The following is a 19,565-nucleotide window of genomic DNA, read 5'->3' on the forward strand; positions in this document are numbered from 1 at the left end:
TAATTGGTTCAAAACAGCAAAGCGGCAGACTCATGGCACGTAATTCGCGTGTATATTTCCACGATGGCCAAAAAAACGGATACAATACGTTGACGGATGTTGCTGTAAGGTATGAACAGGAAATGTCGGGTACTGCTGTAAGCCTGCCGTGGCGTAAACGTGACGGTTGGTATGAATATACCCATACAAAATGTATCAAAGAATACTTTTAGTACGGCCGGATACCTGCTGAAGTCGGTACGTGCCTACTAGGTATGAACAGACCTATATAGGACACTGTATTATTTTGTATCCCCACAGTGTACATATGTTACAACATGACATTAGTTCAGGTGGCCAACGACTGTAGCGTTTATCCTATCCGGTTACGCAAGTCTTGCCAAATATGTACGCCAAGCGGACTTATCATTAATAGGTCATCCGAAATGTGCACTGCTTTCACGGTGATGAGTGTAATGTAATTTTATTGCAATCTCGGAAGACGCAAAGCCATACCGTGAATTTTTCAAAAATATTTTCGGTCACCGATGCCATCTGTACTTGTTATTTGTAAGCTAGCACGATCGGTATGTGATCGACGATGAGTTGGCAGCAGTGTCGGTGCAAAGTGTCAGACCGGCCGAGAGCTTGTCACTGTCACTGTCACTGTCACTGTCGAGTGAGAGTGGGAGTGGGAGTGGGAGTGGCGATCTCGCGTTTCGAAGATTCGCGACTTTCCGACATTCGCGATGTCTGCGGGCGGCGTGGCCTTGACGGCTCACAGCCGAGCCGTCAGACATCTGGCGAGATCACTCGCCCTTCGCACGCCCCCTCCAGCCCCCTGGGACAAGGTTATTCGACACTACACTAATTGCCCTCATCTTCCTCTCTACACCTCTCTGCACCTCTGTGCACCTTTGCACCCTCGTACTACCTGTAACCTTCAACCTCGCACATTTGGACCGCTCACTTCGCTCTCGTTCATTTGCAGATCAATACTCTCTTCGCACTATGTCCCCAAGTGTCGGGAATCGTTCACATCACTCCCAGGAGCCAAGAGGCGACTATCGCTCTAGGAATTTATTTCCTGCAGAGTGGATTGCAACATCGAGACAAACTGCTACCATATTTTCTCAAACTGCTCAAATGTTTATCCACTGCGCAATGGGAGGAACCCTCCTGCAACATCGTATCCACAGATCGTAAGAAAACTTCCACTTATTTAATACAACATTTATTTAAAAAAAAAAGTACATTTAATAAATACATAGTTTGTGTAGTTATTCCAATTCGAGGTTCACATTTTCTCATATTCCTTTAATTGCCGTTGTTGTGAATGTCATTTTCTGTGAAAGAAATTTTGTCAATGAAAACAAATCATTTTCGACTTATTAAATATGTAACATATGTGCACTGTTTTTGCACTCCAAGAAGGCGCATTATTTTATATTTCGAGTACATTTATGGAGATTTTTCGAGAGGGAAAGAATTGTGCTCCTCTATGATATAAAATGCGCCTTCGTGAAATAAAAGCAGTGTATGCATTCGTTATTTTCACCATTTTCACATTTTGTTTATTATTTGCCACCGCCTCCAGCCCCAGCTCCGGCTCCGGCTCCGGCTCCAATACCCATTTCAAAACCGGCACCGGCTGTTAAAAATTCAACATATAATGCATGAAAATTACATAAAATTTGAACAGTGTATTTCCGTGTGTCGGTTACCTCCTGCGTTACCTCCTCCATTGCCTCTGCCATCACCACCACCACCTGCTCCACCACCTGCTCCACCACCTGCTCCACCTCCTATACCCGCTCCAAAGCCTATTCCTGTAAAAATATGATCGTCTTTATTGCAAATTCATATAAAGTAATGGCGTTAATGTATTACACACAGGTATTTCCGCGCGTAACATTTCAGCGCAACATCATTTTCGCTCATTATAATAAAAAAAAATAATAGAAAAACAGAAGTTATTTGCCAAATAAATAAACATTAGAGTATTTTACCAATTACCCAGCTAATGATGCTAATGTTAGAAGTCTCAAACGAATAATCTGGACTCTTTGTTTTTAGCTTATTGAATATAATATCATTTTTATACGATTTTCAATCGTTTCAATATGGAAATGTTAGTCATAAATATTAGTCAACCAGAAAACAAAGATAATGAGGATGGAAGTGAAGAAGAAGAAGAAGAAGTTATCAATTGTATTATGATAACAAAATGAACTGTGGAGTATTTGCATATTCCAAATGAAGTTTAAAAGCCTCTTATAGGGCGTTAAATAAATAAGTTATTTGTTAACACACGTTTTGGCTTAAAACTAGAAGAAAGTGTACCCCTTTCTTATAAGTTCACAACCGTTGAAAAAAATCAGGTAAAATTTATTTTTTATAAGTTTGTCGGTCACAGATTGATATAATGTAACGATATAATTACTTTTCGGGAAATTTATATTGATATTAGATAATCGCTAATAAACAAATTAAAATCATGTACAAAAATCTATAAAACGATCAATAAACAAATAGTTGTAATTATTCGTCAGACACCTTTCCATAATTAGCCAATAACATATGTACATATATATACACTTTATTTTGCATACAAATTCTGTTTTAATTTGTTATATAAAATTTTTTTGAAATGACTGTTGAACTGCGCCGAAATGTGGGCGCGATGGGGTACCACATTACTTGCCTCCATTTGCTCCACCGCCAGCGTTACCTCCTCCACCTTGAGCATTGTTCTAAAATTGTATGAAATATGTATAAATAATACATAATATTAAGGAGTTTATAGCTGCTTTACAGTCACTTTAATTGGCATTTACCATTTCCAGTTTAAAAAAAAAGCAATTTTAGTGTACCTATACATACATGCATATGTACACATGTAGAGTCAAGTATTTTCTATACATTTAAGCCTAAAGTAAATTGTAGTGAATTCAAATTAACTTACCAGGTTGACGAGTGTTCCCAAAACAATTACAAATATTAACAATATTTTATGCATTTTTGTGTATTATACGTGTGCAATTCTTCTAGTAACTGAATTACGCTTGATTCCGTTGACATATTTATATGTTGAGTAACAATAAGTCACAATTGGTGTTATTATTTTTAATCTCATCTATGTATGTATGTATGTATTTACATATACATATATTTATGTAGTTACAAACGGTTTTCCATTTACGGAGTTATAAAATAATAAAAAAAAGTTTCCATGGTTAGTCACGTTATGTATTATGTATAAATAGATCAAGTACAATGTAGTTCAAAATTCATTATAATTACTATTTGCACAATTATAAAATAATATGATGTAGAAACTTTATATTACTAAAGGCATGGAAATTAATTTGTTTGCATCCTAAAATGGATAGTCTGCACTTCTAATATCGCTTATCTCGCGTTAGGTCGTCAAAGTAACTGTAGAAATAGAAAGTGGTAGTGGTAGAAGAATGTCACTTTACATTCAAATAGATGCTTACTTAATTTTATACATAACTTGGTATTAAGTTTAAACTTTTAGATATGAAATTTCAGTTCAATAAACCACAAGGTTTCTGAGAAAAACATAAAAAAACCTCGATTCTCTAGAGTAACAGTACTACTTCCGGTTCAGATAAAAATATTTAAAAAATATAAGGTTATAAAGATTATTATTTCTATTACATGTAAAAAAATTTCAGTCCTATTCAGTTAGCGGCTTGGGAGATAATTGAATTGAAAAACTTAAAAAAAGGGGACACTTCTGTATAAGGAGAGATACCATTTCCGGTCAAATTAAAAATTTGAAAAAGATTTACGTCGTGTCGATAAGAATTTTAGTAACCGATACTAAGTTTCAGTTCGATATGACTAACGGTATTCGAAAAATCCCCAAAATACACACACACACACACACACACACACACACATTTTTAGTAGATCATGAAAATGTGATCAGTGATCGATTCTGAGTTCGAATCAGTCAAAATCTCGAGTTGGAATTTTCGCTATGATCACAAAACTTCATCTATTGATAGTACGTACATATGTACATAGATAAAGTAAATATTATGTTAAGATAATTCGTTTCAAAATAAAAGTTATCTTTTTAGAAGTAGCATTTACTAACCCACATATTTGAATTATCGAAACATGTCTCGTGCAGAATGTGTCCCATATTTATATTTTTATCAATTTCCAAATGATAATAATAAATTTGTATTATGTTGTACGTCCATATATGTATGTATGTATTATATTGTATATTAATTTTTATCCGAGTTGCATTTAGAATCATTGCTTCAGAGTTATGTGTATGTCATATAATTAATTGTTGTACTGCTAATTTTCATCACCATTATGCATAGTTATTCTATGTTATGTACATATTTCTTGATTTTTATCATGTAATCTGTGTAGTCATAAAAGAGATTCGCTTCTATGTACTACCGTTAATTGTTCAAAATTGCATTTAATTGTCAGTAATGAATAGGATTCTATTGTTATGCATTTGAAATTGTTTTAATCAATTTTGTATTCATTATTGATTTTACAGGTATTACGGCATCCGAAAAATTCAGTTTCTGTTTAAATACGCTACTATCTGATATTGCAACGAGACATGCTAATCTCAGAGATGAAATAATTTCTGCTCAAGTGGATTTGATGAACAATCTCACCAAACATATTACCGAGTGTCACGAGAGTAAAGAAAATGCTCTATCAAAGTTACAGCTTTGTAAAAGTACAATCCCAGTTTTAATAGGTTTGGCACGATCCATGGGTCGATTTTGCAGCAACAATCCTCCGTTGCTCTGTCGGATTTTTCCCGAGCCCGATCCCCCCGTTAAACCTAAATCTTTGGATTATAATATTCAAGTGAATACAAACAAAAAACGCAGTTTCAATCAATTCAGATCCATCATACCCCGCTCACTGTCTGGTAATCTCAATTCGTCCACTATTGAATCATTGAATTCCAGTTCTCATAATGATACAAATGACGGAATCAACGGCGGCGGCACCAACTCGTTGAAGAGAGGTTCATTACAAAGTCACAATTCTGTTCCTTATGACCCCACTACATATTTTTTCACAAAATATGGTTCGAGTTTCAATCAATTTCCAAACATGAGGTTCACGATGGAGTCACCTGAAAAAAGAGCCGTCGTTCAATTTCCAGTCATGCATCTTCAAACTATTTTAGCTTTAGCAAAAAAATTGTTAGTTAAAGATTTACTCAATTATTTGGACGAGGAAGCTGAAGATATATTTGCATCGGGACAAATACAGGTGTGTTATTGGGTATTGGAAATGGATGTGTGTACATATGTATACTATTGATTTTTTTTCAAAAAACATTTTTTTTTTCAGATATTTCCTTATAGGTCATTTTCAGAAACATTAAATCTAGTAATGGTAACGTTGCTGAGAGAATTGTTGCAGAGTAAAAAAGATTTGCCAGCCCCTTTTACCAAAGATGTTCAAGTATGCACCATAATTTCATTTTGAGATTACATAAAATTTTTAAAATCACATTCAAGTATTATTTTGTTGCCCCGCACAGGAATTTGTGAAATGTCTCTTTTTAAGTGGACAAACGGAACTCCAAAGTCGACATCACGATGCTTCTGAAAGAGAAGACAAAGAAAATAACTATGCAACCGTGAACAAATTCAAAGTAAACGTAATGGCTAATTCTGCTTGTGTAGATCTTCTCGTTTGGGCTATTGGAGACGAAACAGGTAATTTATTTTATCTCTTCTTAGAAATAGTTTTAATAAAAACCGATCTAAAAGCGAGCAAAATTGCATATGAATATTCTATTCACTTTATAATATTGGTGTAACGTTTTTTATGTATAATATAATTTTGCACTTATATAATATTATATGTAGGTATGTAATCGATTTATGATTATTTTAATTAATTAATATTCTTATCAAATTTAACCATATTTAATTTAGCACATTTTTTACTACTAAATGTTTTTTTTTTACATATTCATGGTTTTATGTAAGTATAAAAAAAATTAAAGTGTTTTTATAAATTTAATTTTTAACAGCATATTTTTAGATGAAACATCGAAACGAGAAACCCTTTCCAAAAATAGTCAATGAAATAAAAATTTGGCAAATATATAAAATTTGGCAGATACATATGTATGTTATCTACACATACATATTATTATGTACTTATATTTTTGATGATATTTATTTATCAAATAAATAAAATTCATTTATTTACAATATGATATTTGGGATAGTACAATAGATATGTTGGCTTATAAAATGTTTGTATTTGATAAGATTTTCGTACATTTTTTTCAGTGGATGACGATTATGATATTTTGGATTTGGTTCACTGCTTAACAATAATCATAGGTGAAATTTATCACAAATATATTGTGTGAATTTTCAATTCCCTTTTGATAACAGTCTTTTTTTTTATTAACAGCGTCTTCAAGTGATATGTATAACCGTGTATGACGCTTGAGATTTATTGAATTAATTTTTATCCTTTTTACATACTACATATATTAAAATTTCTTCCTTGAACGCATGCATAATATAATAAATTTATATATAAAATATGGTGTGTTTTTGGATTGTAATCATTAATTAGTATTTAAAGTGGTTTTTAAGAAATTTGATGTTTCCAGGTGCAGATTCACTATGCGGGAGACTTACTGAAAAAATAAATTCCAACCATAATCACAAATTGGTATTGGCCCATATGCCACTGTTGATGGTTTGTTTAGAGGTGCATAATCAATAAATATTCATACAATAATCTTATATTGTGTTGATACACATACATACACGTATAATGTTGGTGTTTTCAGGGCTTAGGAAAACTTGCATTAAAGTTTCCAAATATTGCCAGTACCTCTATTTACTGTCTTAGAGATTTTCTAGTAACACCTTCACCAATACTGTTTAAATTACACAAGCAATTTGCCGAGAAAGGCAACAAGGAGCAGTTCAAAGTGACATGTTTGTTTTGTGCTATTTTTCAACAGTTACATATATGTATATTGGTTTCACTCGTATTTGTTGTAATAATAATAGTGTTCTATTGAAATTTTAGTGCAAGGTAATGAAATGACGGTTGTCGACAATGTGTCGTCTCGTTGCACTGCTTTTGAAAAACTTCGCGATGCTGCTATAGAAAATCTATGCATTGCTTTGGAAGCAGCTCAGTCTGTCGATCCATACTGTGTTCCGGCTCTCGTAGCATCCGTTAGCAATAGACTATTTACTGCTGAAACCAGTGACAGGTACATATGTACATATATGTATCTAACAACTATTTGTTCCGTATTCACGAATAACACATACAATAATACTATGTACATATATTAAATCAAACGATCTTTTTTTTTTCAGTGAATCGTCACTAATTAGTACAAATATTGTGATTATGCTGGGTCACGTTGCTGTGGCGTTGAAAGATACGCCTAAAACGACCGATACAATATTGCAGTTTTTTCAACAAAGATTTTGTCGGGTTCCCTCGTCATTGGATACGTTGATCGTGGATCAACTGGGCTGCATGATTATTTCACAATGGGATGGTCCAGTTTACGAAGAGATCATGAGAATGTTTACGGTGATTACAGTTGAAGCTGGAAGTGCAGCATATGGCGCTGGTGGCGCATCAGATGAACGAAAACAGTATAGGTACACTAGTTTATTTTTATTTTTATTATATTCAATACACATGTATGTGCATGCAAATAAAATTATATACTACATATGTGTATATTTTGTCATTACCGTTCGTTTTTCCTTTTATCTAGACATGTCTCTGGAGCAGTGATTAATGCCTTAGCAAATATAGCTGCCAATATTCCAGGCGAACAAGGTATGACCGAATTGTTGGGAAGATTGCTTGAATTGTTTGTTCAATTAGGACTTGAAGGCAAGCGGGCTTCAGAAAGGGCACCGAATGCACTCAAATCATCGAGCAGTGCTGGAAATCTTGGAGTACTCGTTCCTGTCATTGCGGTAACTGAACAATATCCACTCATTGTATTTAATTTATCAAAACATTCTTTAAACAAAATCACTTCTAGGTTTTGGTTCGAAGATTGCCTCCAATTCGAAACCCCAAACCCCGTCTCCATAAACTTTTCAAAGATTTTTGGCTATATTGTGTTGTAATGGGATTCACAGCAGCAGAATCAGGTATTTTTTTTTTTACATTTTCAGACTTGTTGAGTGCATATGTACATACGTATGTATGTATGTATATAGATTTAAAATATTCACATTTATATGTTACACCCAATTCGTGAAATTGTTATTATTTTATAATATTGTCGAAAAAATGTTCAGTTCATGATCATTGCTAGCCTGTTTTGTTTTGTTCACACGTTTGTACATTACATACATACAGTAGAACCTCGATTATCTGGACTAATTGGGGATGTAGGTAGTCCGGATAATCGAAAAAATCATAATTGACAGAGAAAGACGAGTACATTCTGTATGAATAATTTTTATTTGTCGACATTTATGTACATACATATATAATAACATGAAGATCAATTATCATTTATCAATTATTCTTTATTTTTTGCTTAAAAGTTACATATATAGCTGTTCTTTTTGAATCTACCAAATCGCGAATACCTTTAACACACATAAATTGTCTCGAGTTACATTATTCTTGGCTCTCAAACCACTTCATGGCAACATCTAAGCACTGAAAAGCTTCAGAATGTGTAGGACCAATATCGCCGTCGCAAATTTCCTCATCGTCTACTTCATCTTGTTCCACTGAGTTAGATATTTCTTTAATTATTTCCTCATCGTTCAAAATTTGGAATCCAGGATCGTCCGTATCGCAATTCAACCACTCTTCAATGACATTTTCACCACGATCACCACATATTGAAAGTTGTGCTATTGCTCCCGTAATGTTTCCCATATAACTTATGAATGCGTTACTGGAACATACTAATGGCCTTGTCAAAATTTTGTTCCATGATTTTTTCAATGTTTTTTTTTCACCTTTAAAGAATTCCAACTTTCTGCTACCATGCAGCAACAGCCTTTTAAATTTATTTCCTTATAGAAGCTGATAACGTAAACATTTGAAAGCAATTTCAATTCAAATTCAGCAGCAAAATCGTAAAATTTGTGTCTGTTTGAGGTTCTACTATACATAATATGTAATGAATGTTTTAGGTCTGTGGCCTGTTGAATGGTATGTGGGTGTTAAAGAAATAGCAGAGAAATCTCCGTATCTCGTTTCTCAGACTTCATCTCGTTCGGAAATGAGAGAACTGCAATACACGTCAGCTGTTCGAAACGATTCGGTATCTTTAACTGAACTGCAAGAATTGAAAACTCAAATTTTGAATCTGTTGGAGCACCCAGCTGACATCACGGCGTATGTCAATAAATTAAGCTTTGCACAATGCACATATCTCCTTAGTGTGTATTGGTTGGAAACGTTAAGGTTTTTATTCATAGATTTTATTGCGTGTTGAATTGCAAATTTCTTTTATTGTACAATACCTAGTGAAATACTTTTATTTTTTCTATTAGAGTATCTAATTCTCCAGAGCCCAGTTTGCAACCTATATTGGAGTACTTGAGCGATTCTGCGTTGCAAAAAGATAAATCAGGCATGTGGCAGTGTGTTTGCAGGTATGTATTACATAATAATATAACCTACATATTACACATACAGTTACATTGTATGTATGTATGTAATATGGTAAAATTGACTTATTTTCAGTGTCGGCGACAGAGTCTTTCAAAAATTCCTGGACTGTATGTCTAATAAAGCAAAAGATGAGGCGCGCGAACGGGAACTAGAAAGTCACGCCCAATTTTTGTTGGTGAATTTTAATCACATGCATAAACAAATTCGGAGAGTTGCTGATAAATATTTAGCTGGTTTGGTAGACAGGTTTCCGCATTTACTCTGGAATTGTCGGGTGAGTTGGATACATATAAGGTATAATGTGTACTTACATACATACATATATGTAAATACGTATGATGTTAATACAATGTGTTAGTTTACTTTATATTATTATTCAAATTTTTGTAGGTTCTGTGGGCTATGTTAGACATTCTACAAGTATTATCGTTCAGTTTACAATTAGACGCAAACGAGGAAACGCCAGTGTTAAGAGTGCCATCTACAAATCTCACTCTACAACTCCAGGATACTTTAGAAGCGAGAGAAGTTTGTACTCGATTAAATTATTTAATTTATGTCAAGGTAAACATTACAACGTAAACTATACACTTTATTTTATCACATCATTATAGAGTATTGTAAAAGATTTTGCTGATCGCTGTCAAGGTATCGTTCAAGAAGCAATGAAATGGGCCCCTCAGTCGACACGTTCTCATCTTCAAGAATATTTGAATCAAGTAAGTCAAGTTTAAAACTTCATGCTTCATGCTTTATTTTGAATTTTAAGATTTCAATAGTTTTATTTTCTTTTTTATTTAAGGTGCCAAATTCGACACTATGGCATCATTCTGGATTGGCATTAGCCACTGATTCTCTTTTGCAAACGGCTGGATTGAACCAAATAAGTGCACCTCTATCGACAACGGCCTTAGATAAACGCCCTCGATGTGTTAAAAGTGACAGTTCTCGTTTTGTTAGTGTTCTTAGTGTGAGAAGTCGTTATGCTGGAGAGGTATTTGCAAAAATAAAATTTAATTTTAATTTCATTTTAAAATTTAATAACTTATCACTTGGTTGTTTAGGTTGCAGGAATGCTGGATAATGCTCCCGAAGGCGATAGGTCTCGTGTGGCCAGTCAAGTAGCTGATTGCGTTTGGGCAGCCGGTACTTCCGGGGAAGCTGCTCACCGACATGCTTTGTGGAGGGCTACAGCTCTCCTCATAAACACTCCTGGTCTTCATAGACAACTTTTGCATGCCGTTGGTAAATACATTTATGCATACCTAATATAATTTCTATTTAAAGTAGTTGTGTTAAAATCAGGGATTAAAAAAAAAGAGGTTTGTAATGAGGAAACACCGAAAACAAAATATCATTATTACTTTTAATAATGAACATGTTAAAACATCAGATAAAAAACAGTTATAAATATTTGTCACCAGGATATGGAGATAAATTGACTCCTATGCAAAGCAAGGTTATTAAAATGAGTAATTTGATAGTAGGTAATATTGTAATCCGAGAACATTTTAAAAACAGGCATACTGTATATTCCCTTGTTCAAGAAAGGATATAAAATTTTATTTTATTTCGAGATATGATACTATCAAACGAAATACTTTCCGTTTTTAGTCCGCAAAAATAATGATGATTTAATATGCATATGATTATAATTTTCCATGTAGCGTGGTCCCAAGTGGAATTATTTACGGAAGACGCCATGGTGGCTGCCGTAGAATGTTGGCAGTGGTTAATTACGGCTAGGCCTGATCTTGAATTAAGGTAAAACTTTGAGCTTACATATGTAAAATATACATGTGTACATCATGTAATATTACAATATTTTTAGTAAAATAATTTCTTATTTTAAGATTTCTTCAAGAAATGCTATCAGCTTGGCAATACACTGTAGACAAAAAAATGGGACTGTTTTCTATTCAAACTGAAGAAACAAGCCCATTGGCTGCATACGAAGGTGTGTATTACGAAAAAACTACTTTGACTTTGGCCTCCGATCACTTATGTTAAAAACCACTTACGTATTGTGTAATTTATAATACCATGAAATAGTATATATCTATATTGAGTATATAATCTATTAAAAACTGTCAAATTGCACAGTAGACAAATACATACACTAGCTTGGCGAAAACTGTGCCTATGCATAGCACTTTTGGGGAGCCTTTATATTTACTCTCTTAGGTCTCTGGCCTTCGGAAACCCGTTAAGGTTCTACGGTTCTCGAGACAGTATACCATGGACATACATACATACATACATTTAGATATATAATATTATAGATTTCCATTATAATATATGTAATATAAATGATTTAAGATTGCACACTGGAACCGTCTCCTCCTTTTGTCGCACCTCATGGCGTTTGGGTTGGGTTTTTGTGTGAACTTGCCGAAACGGCCAAGTATTGTAGCCAGGAGAAGGTTGATATGTTAGCTACACTATTACACAGGTAATCTATTTTAAATATTTAAAAATAAAATATCGCGTGGATGTTATGTATGTTCCTACATAAGTATTGTTATATGTTCACATGATAGATCTTTACCCATGAGTGTTGGAGCTAGAGATGGCCATCAAAACCGTCATGTTGATGCTGTTGGAGTTCGATTTAAGTATGCAATTTTTGATTTTTACTACATGTACATATGTACATATATGAAATTGAGAGCGAAGACAATTGATTTTAACGAAAATATGTTTTCAGACTTTTATCATGCGGTCTTTCGCTACTGCAAGGAGATACTCTTCCTCGATCTTTAGCTAGAAATGTTTTGCGAGAACGAGTTTACAGTGCATGTTTAGACTATTTTTGTCGCGAACCACGTTGCCCTTCAAAACAAGGTGCAGCACTGCGGGAAGATATCATTACTTTGGTCAAGTTTTGGCAAGTCATGCATTCCGATAAAAAATATTTAAAAGCGAGTGCTATTGGCGGTAATTAAGTTTTAACGATATTCATACATACGTACGTATGTACATTTATGCTTTCACTTTCATTTCATATTTTAATTTTATGGTTTGTTTCCTACTGTAGATTTTGATGTTTATGGACCAAATAATCTCACCATTTCACCAAGTCTATATACTCTCAATGCAGCCGATAATAGAACATCAGTAGGAAGTAATGAGTTTAACAAACAGGCTAGTGGTTGGATTAACACCGTAACTAATTTTTTAACGATAAATCGACAATCTATGGACGAAGGTAATTATAATCTGTTGTCATTGGCTTTTGCGAATTTTACAGGTTCCTTTGTCATCCGGTGGGGGCAGTACAGCTGGAAGTATTGTCGGAAAACGCTCTGCGAGATCCCTCAAATTGAATCCCAAAACGACAGCTGATGTTTTTGTCAAGGATTATATAAAAAAACGAAATCTTATTTTAGAATTATTGGTATCTATCAATTTTATATTTTTCATACACAATTTGTTTTTACATACCTATACATTACATATGTATGTATATGAAGTAATAATTTTTGTTTTTAGGCCGTTGAAATTGAATTTTTAATTATTTGGCATAATCCTGGATCTCGACCTGAATTGATAGTTCCCGGAGAAGAAAACATTGCAGCATGGCGCTCTAAACCCATCACTGAAAAGATTTGGAAGGACTATTTAAAACTTGCTTGGGAGATAAGTCCAACTTTAGCAGTATTTTTACCAGAACGGTTGTCTCATATTATACGATTATTACATTCAAATATCTCTTGGAAGAATATTTATATAATACACATTTGTTTTTCTGCTACAGAATAAAAAATGAAGCGGTTATTCAGGAACTGGGACGAAAAGTTAGATTCGATCCTCTGGCTGTATCTCACATACCATTAGCTTTACAATATCTCGCAACAACCGATACATTACTCAATGATTCTAATGAAGTAATACATACAATATCAATTCTAATGAAGTAAACGTATTGTATACACATGTGAATTGTAATAAAATCACGTGTGAACTAAATTTTTCAGCTCGTTCATATGTTGACTTGGGCGCGCGTTACACCGATTGAAGCATTGGCTTATTTTTCTCGTCAATATCCACCGCATCCGACTTCAGCGCAATATGCAGTCAGAGTTTTAGGAAGCTATCCCGCTGATGCTGTTCTTTTCTATATTCCCCAACTTGTCCAAGCGCTCAGACACGATACCGTTAGTTTTTCTGTATACTTCAATTTGCTTATTGTCTGTATATTATTAAAAATAACCAGTTAATTAATTATATTCTTATTTTTAATTTTTACTAACTCAACTTTACCCGGTTCAAACTTTTAATTAACCAAAACCAACTTAACCTAATTTAACGAGCGCTCTTCCTAATCTAATTAATCACATTAACTGGTTATTATTATGAATAATAGTCAGTTCATAGCATTGACCATATCTAATATATGTATATTACACATTTATGATTTTTTCTATTTACCTATTTATTATATTTTTATGCACAGATGGGATATGTAACTGAATTCATCAAAGTAATTTCTCAAAAATCTCAACTAGTGGCTCATCAGTTAATCTGGAATATGCAAACTAATATGTTTACTGATGAAGACATGCAATGCAAAGATGGTACCAATTGCTTTTTTTAATTAAATATTGTGATTGTTTTGTAACTACATACTGTTAGCGCAGAATATTTAAATCTCTGTAAATGTTTTAGTGGTTTTATTCGACACACTGGACACATTGACAAAAAGTATTGTGGCATCTTTGTCTGGTCCAGCAAAAGCATTTTACGAACGCGAGTTTGATTTTTTTAGTAAAATAACAAATATTAGTGGTGAAATTAGACCGTATCCAAAGGGCGCTGAAAGAAAAAAAGCTTGTTTGGAAGCATTGAAAAAAATTAAGGTACATGTTTTGTTGATCTGAAATTAAAATTCTAGATTTTTTATCTACATATGTATGTACATATAATATTTATTTCAGGTTCAACCGGGATGTTACCTTCCATCTAATCCAGATTCCATGGTGATGGATATAGATTACAAAAGTGGTTTGTGATAATCATACAATAAATATAATTCATACGTGAATGTATCTCGAAAATGTGTGCTAAATTTTGCGAATCAATAATTTTTAGGAACGCCCATGCAGAGTGCAGCTAAAGCTCCATATTTAGCAAGATTTCGTGTAATCCGACATGGAATTAATGAATTAGAATCATTGGCCCTTATGAACACAAGTAATGATCAGTCGAATGTAAGTAGTATATGCATAGTAAATTTATTCTAGGCTATTTACTTTTTTACATGTGATGCAATATGTATTATTTTAGAGCGATGGTAAAGATCATCATACTAGTTTAGGAGCGGAACAGTGGCAAGCAGCCATATTCAAAGTTGGTGACGACGTCAGGCAAGATATGCTTGCACTTCAAGTTATATCCATTTTCAAAAATATCTTTCAGCAAGTGGGTCTCGACTTGTATCTTTTTCCATACAGAGTCGTTGCCACGGCTCCAGGGGTAAGTTTTAATGTCAGCATGTTTGGCCAAATCTGTATTATTCATTTTTAACTAATAATTAATTCATTTTCAATTTTCAGTGTGGTGTTATTGAATGCGTACCGAATGCTAAATCTCGAGATCAGCTGGGCCGTCAAACCGATATTGGAATGTACGAATATTTTATTAAGAAGTATGGAGATGAAACAACTAGAGAGTTTCAGGTAAGTCTTATTATAAGAGACATATACAGCCGGTTCTGCCCGTATTGAAACTTGCAAAGAACGTTTACTCGGTTAGAACTCACCATCAACTGCATGTACAAAATTTTAATAATTTTTATTATTTGCAGGCTGCACGTCGATGTTTTATTAAATCAATGGCGGCTTACAGTGTAATTGGATTTTTGTTACAAATTAAAGATCGCCATAATGGGAACATTATGTTGGATACCGATGGACATTTAATACACATAGGTGAGATTTGACTACTACATATGTACATATGTATGTAAATACTTTGTTTTTATTTTCTTTAATATTCCCATTCTGGTCATCGCTTTAGATTTTGGATTTATGTTTGAATCATCGCCTGGTGGTAATCTTGGATTTGAACCTGACATAAAATTGACAGACGAGATGGTGATGATTATGGGTGGAAAGATGGAAGCACCACCATTCCGCTGGTTTTGTGAATTATGTGTACAAGCGTTTTTGGCAGTGAGGTAAGTTGGTCACATGTGATTCTTTATTATTATTGTTGTGTTGTTATTATTTTCTATAATATTTTCAAATTACAAACTGTTTTAGACCTTATCAAGAAGCAATCATATCCCTAGTATCGTTGATGCTCGATACTGGATTACCTTGTTTCCGTGGACAAACAATTAGATTGTTGAGAGCTCGTTTCGCTCCGAATTCGTCAGATAAAGAAGCTGCAGCATTTATGTTACAAGTAATTCGAAATTCATTTTTGAATTTCCGTACGAGAACATATGATATGATACAGTATTATCAAAATCAAATTCCATATTAATTAATTATGTAATACTAATTGTTTGTAAGTAAATGTATTACACAGACATAGGGTTGTATGAGATACTATTATTTTTGTGATTTAGTAAAATTTAGTCATTTGGTAAGATTATTTATTAATTATCTACTTAATTATAACTTTCAATGGAATATTTCAATGGAATATTTCAATGGAACAATTTTAAATTTCTATGTGCATATGTACTACATATATGTACTTTCCTATTAAATCTCTTTGTAAATGTTAAAAAACATTCCAATATCTAAAATATTGCATCCATCCTGCAAAATGTAATTATTTGTGGTTATATGTACATATGTACATATGTATGACTTAAAAAGTTACCTTTCATTCTCACTTAGCGAATAAATCACACATACAATGTAATTAAATTACCACAATATTTACCCAACAGTGTCAAAGTAATGGGTAATGTAAAATGTAATTGTTAATAGGATAATGTTTAAGAAATGCGTGCCCTGACGAACAATTCACAAAAGGATTATTGAAAAGCAAAATTTGTCAGAGTATGCACCCGTTATAATCGCACCCTTAACCAACCAAATACATATGTATGTACATGCATATGTAGTCAAGTTTTGTACAAGTATTTTATCGTTTCTTATTCTTATTATGTTGTTCAAGTATGTATCTTACTAAATGTACGTAAAAATGTTATTCAATACACGTTTATCTATTTGGATAGTTTATTTATTGATTAAAGTGTTAACTATGTAGAATTCTATGATATACTGTTTTATTGTGATTATTTACAATACTATAATAATAAAGTGATTGATTAGTCAATATCTAATTTTTTAAATGATCCTTCTACTCCAAAAATATCTCCAGCATTTTTTGCCTTTCCTGGTCTTTTAGCTTCGTTTACCCGCAGGTTTTCTTCTTGTAAAAAAAACTCTTTATTTTTCTTCATCTTATCAATTGTTTGTTCTGAAATGTCAAAATAATTAATAGGTGCATGAAATAAATTATTTTTGTTGTGAAAAAATATTACTTCTCAGGGTAAGGGTATCCGATGCTCTTCCACCGAACTCACTCAACATTATATCTTTTGAGACATATTCATAAAAAGACTTCATTTCATTTGCAGTGTGAATATGTATCATTTCCATCAATTCTTGCTTCATAAATGGCCGCATCAAAGCCAATATCTTATCCATGAAAGACACTGCGTTTATAAAATGCATTCCACTCAGTCGAACAGGCATTGCTTCCTAATGAATCAGTTTTTGTAATTATTATATTTTTCATAAGAACTTCGGTAAATCGGAAATTTTTTTAAATAAATGAAATTTTAAGCCACCCAGTCATTATATGTATGTATGTAATATTTGTGTATATAGGTAGGTATGTACATTTAATAATAAGGGTGGATTAAATTTCACCTGTAAATAGTAGAGAATTTTCTTCAGCGGTATTATAGCAAGTCTGGCCAAATGACCAATCACCACCCCGTCCATGTCAATAACAATTTTATGACCCAAATCAGTACCCTAAATAAAGTTTACACATGTTATATGTATGTTTGATATATTCACATGAAATGAAAAAAATGGAATATGAATGTATTTACATATTCTTGAAGCATTAGATCAGTAACCGAACAAAAGTATTTCATGGCATCAGCAAATATAAAGTGTGATGGTTCCATATCGTAAAGCTTACAATAAATCACTCGCTCACCTTTGATGGTCGTTTCTGGCAATATTATAAATGATCTAAAACAATATAAATTACACGAAAATAATAATTTCTTAAAACACGTAGATTCATAATTACATACATATGTACTTATTAAAAGTACTTTACATAAAGTCCATTGCGCGGACAAGTGAGCTGTGGTTGGGATCTCTGTTACTGAAGAATTCTGGAACATGAGTTCTAACTGTATAGTATGTTTCAATGGTGTACTTTGCCTTTTCCATGCTATAAAAGCAACTGTGCAAAAAGAATACAATATCCAAATCTAAAAGTTAAAATTAATTAGTAATTAAAATATTTGATTTTGCTTTTTTGTGTTCATACCAGATAATTTGGGTAAGTGAGGCTGTTTTTCTATCCAATCTCTCATACTATCGAGAGAGTCTTTTGAGAGCTGGGAATTTTTTTTGAATTCTTCTTCAACAGTTACCGAAGTCATTGCCATTATGCTAAAGTAGAATATACATATGTATGTACATAAATTTTGTTCAAAGTATACATATAATGAAAATTTAATATATTTGTGACTGTTTTTGGCTACCTGTCTCGTCCTGAACGTGTTGAGAAAACAAACTCTAGCTCAATACTGATTATTCTATCTTTGGGTATGTGGACATGTAACGAGTGGCCTTTGCACCGATTGCTAATTACATACATAGGTACATACAATGTACATTATACATTATATGTGACCTTCGCCAATTGCAAGTTAATCGTCGCGATGATGGATAATCAGGAAATAATTGTTAATTCACCATTAAAAAATCTAACGATATTGTAAAAATCATGATTCATGGTGATTATCCCACCAAAAAATATCCACTAATGGACTGTACTAAAAAAAATTCAAATTTAAAATTATTGTTAAAAATATATATCTATATATATATATATATATATATATATATATATATATATATATATATATATATATATATATATAATAATAATTGTTGTGTAATTTAAATGCGGTTATAATTACGCAATTGACACAGAAAAGGTCATCCAGAAACTGGTACTGCAAGGAGGACAGCGGTAATGTACATATGTAATTGAAACGATACAGTTATTTTATTTTATTATATTGTTACAATCAATATACACTCGTCATTACAGATCGCTCCAATGCGACGGGTGTACGATAACGAAATACAGAATACATATACAATCAGAAATCAGAAATACAATAATACATATACAATCAGAATACATAGCATATAACAATTAATTATATAACAATTACTCAGAAATAATAATCATAGAGACATCTATGGATTATTTTTAGATTTTGTGTACAATTTTTTATACATATAATAAATACGAAATTATAGAGATATCTATAGATTTCAGATAACTGTGCATAATTATTATAAATTATACACAGACAGATTTTTGTGATAAAAGGAAATGATCTAATACCAATTTTTCAGGAACCGTTTCAGCAATGATCACATAAAATTGGCAAACTCTGATAGAGAAACGATCGATTTGGAGTCACAAAACCCCCAAACCTAACCAGCAGTTTGACGACTCAAACCTTCGGTCTCAGTGGTGCTAATTATATACGCTACCATTAATGGTGCGTACGCACCAAGCCAACGAACGGCCCACAGGCCAACTTTTAAAACATCTTCGACAAACAAAAGTCGAGGATTACCTGTATGTGATTGTTGATGATCTAATTTTAGGTCAATCTC

General features: G+C 33.0%; 2 protein-coding genes across 3 annotated transcripts; one reads left to right on the plus strand and one right to left on the minus strand.

The window, feature by feature from the left end:
• The first annotated feature begins 590 nt into the window (after window positions 1-590).
• Window positions 591-16,954, plus strand: Pi4KIIIalpha (phosphatidylinositol 4-kinase III alpha). Of its 2 annotated transcripts, none has more exons than XM_077434244.1 (37): window positions 591-830; window positions 971-1,181; window positions 4,535-5,271; window positions 5,353-5,466; window positions 5,546-5,723; window positions 6,641-6,741; window positions 6,824-6,974; window positions 7,069-7,258; window positions 7,368-7,661; window positions 7,781-7,988; window positions 8,057-8,168; window positions 9,174-9,447; window positions 9,537-9,638; window positions 9,730-9,931; window positions 10,048-10,185; window positions 10,272-10,376; window positions 10,460-10,651; window positions 10,722-10,902; window positions 11,325-11,421; window positions 11,511-11,614; window positions 11,977-12,109; window positions 12,198-12,272; window positions 12,365-12,594; window positions 12,695-12,822; window positions 12,908-13,054; window positions 13,150-13,331; window positions 13,415-13,544; window positions 13,635-13,814; window positions 14,114-14,234; window positions 14,326-14,516; window positions 14,595-14,661; window positions 14,749-14,867; window positions 14,944-15,132; window positions 15,213-15,335; window positions 15,464-15,587; window positions 15,676-15,835; window positions 15,921-16,954. In XM_077434244.1, the coding sequence occupies exons 1-37, from the start codon at window positions 729-731 to the stop codon at window positions 16,144-16,146; spliced, it is 6,318 nt and encodes a 2,105-aa protein (XP_077290370.1). In that variant the 5' UTR covers window positions 591-728; the 3' UTR covers window positions 16,147-16,954. The 2 variants fall into 2 exon arrangements, with proteins under 2 accessions (XP_077290370.1, XP_077290371.1); XM_077434245.1 differs by having other exon boundaries at window positions 12,695-12,801.
• LOC143914154 (alpha-tocopherol transfer protein-like) lies at window positions 16,858-18,626 on the minus strand. Its single transcript, XM_077434246.1, has 7 exons — window positions 18,410-18,626; window positions 18,193-18,317; window positions 17,977-18,133; window positions 17,741-17,885; window positions 17,553-17,660; window positions 17,162-17,381; window positions 16,858-17,097 (listed from the first exon to the last, which is right to left on the minus strand). The coding sequence occupies exons 1-7, from the start codon at window positions 18,523-18,525 to the stop codon at window positions 16,946-16,948; spliced, it is 1,023 nt and encodes a 340-aa protein (XP_077290372.1). The 5' UTR covers window positions 18,526-18,626; the 3' UTR covers window positions 16,858-16,945.
• Window positions 18,627-19,565: the final 939 nt, after the last annotated feature.

This window comes from Arctopsyche grandis, chromosome 7, assembly GCF_051622035.1.
Source record: "Arctopsyche grandis isolate Sample6627 chromosome 7, ASM5162203v2, whole genome shotgun sequence".
Taxonomy (NCBI): Eukaryota; Metazoa; Arthropoda; class Insecta; order Trichoptera; family Hydropsychidae; genus Arctopsyche; species Arctopsyche grandis.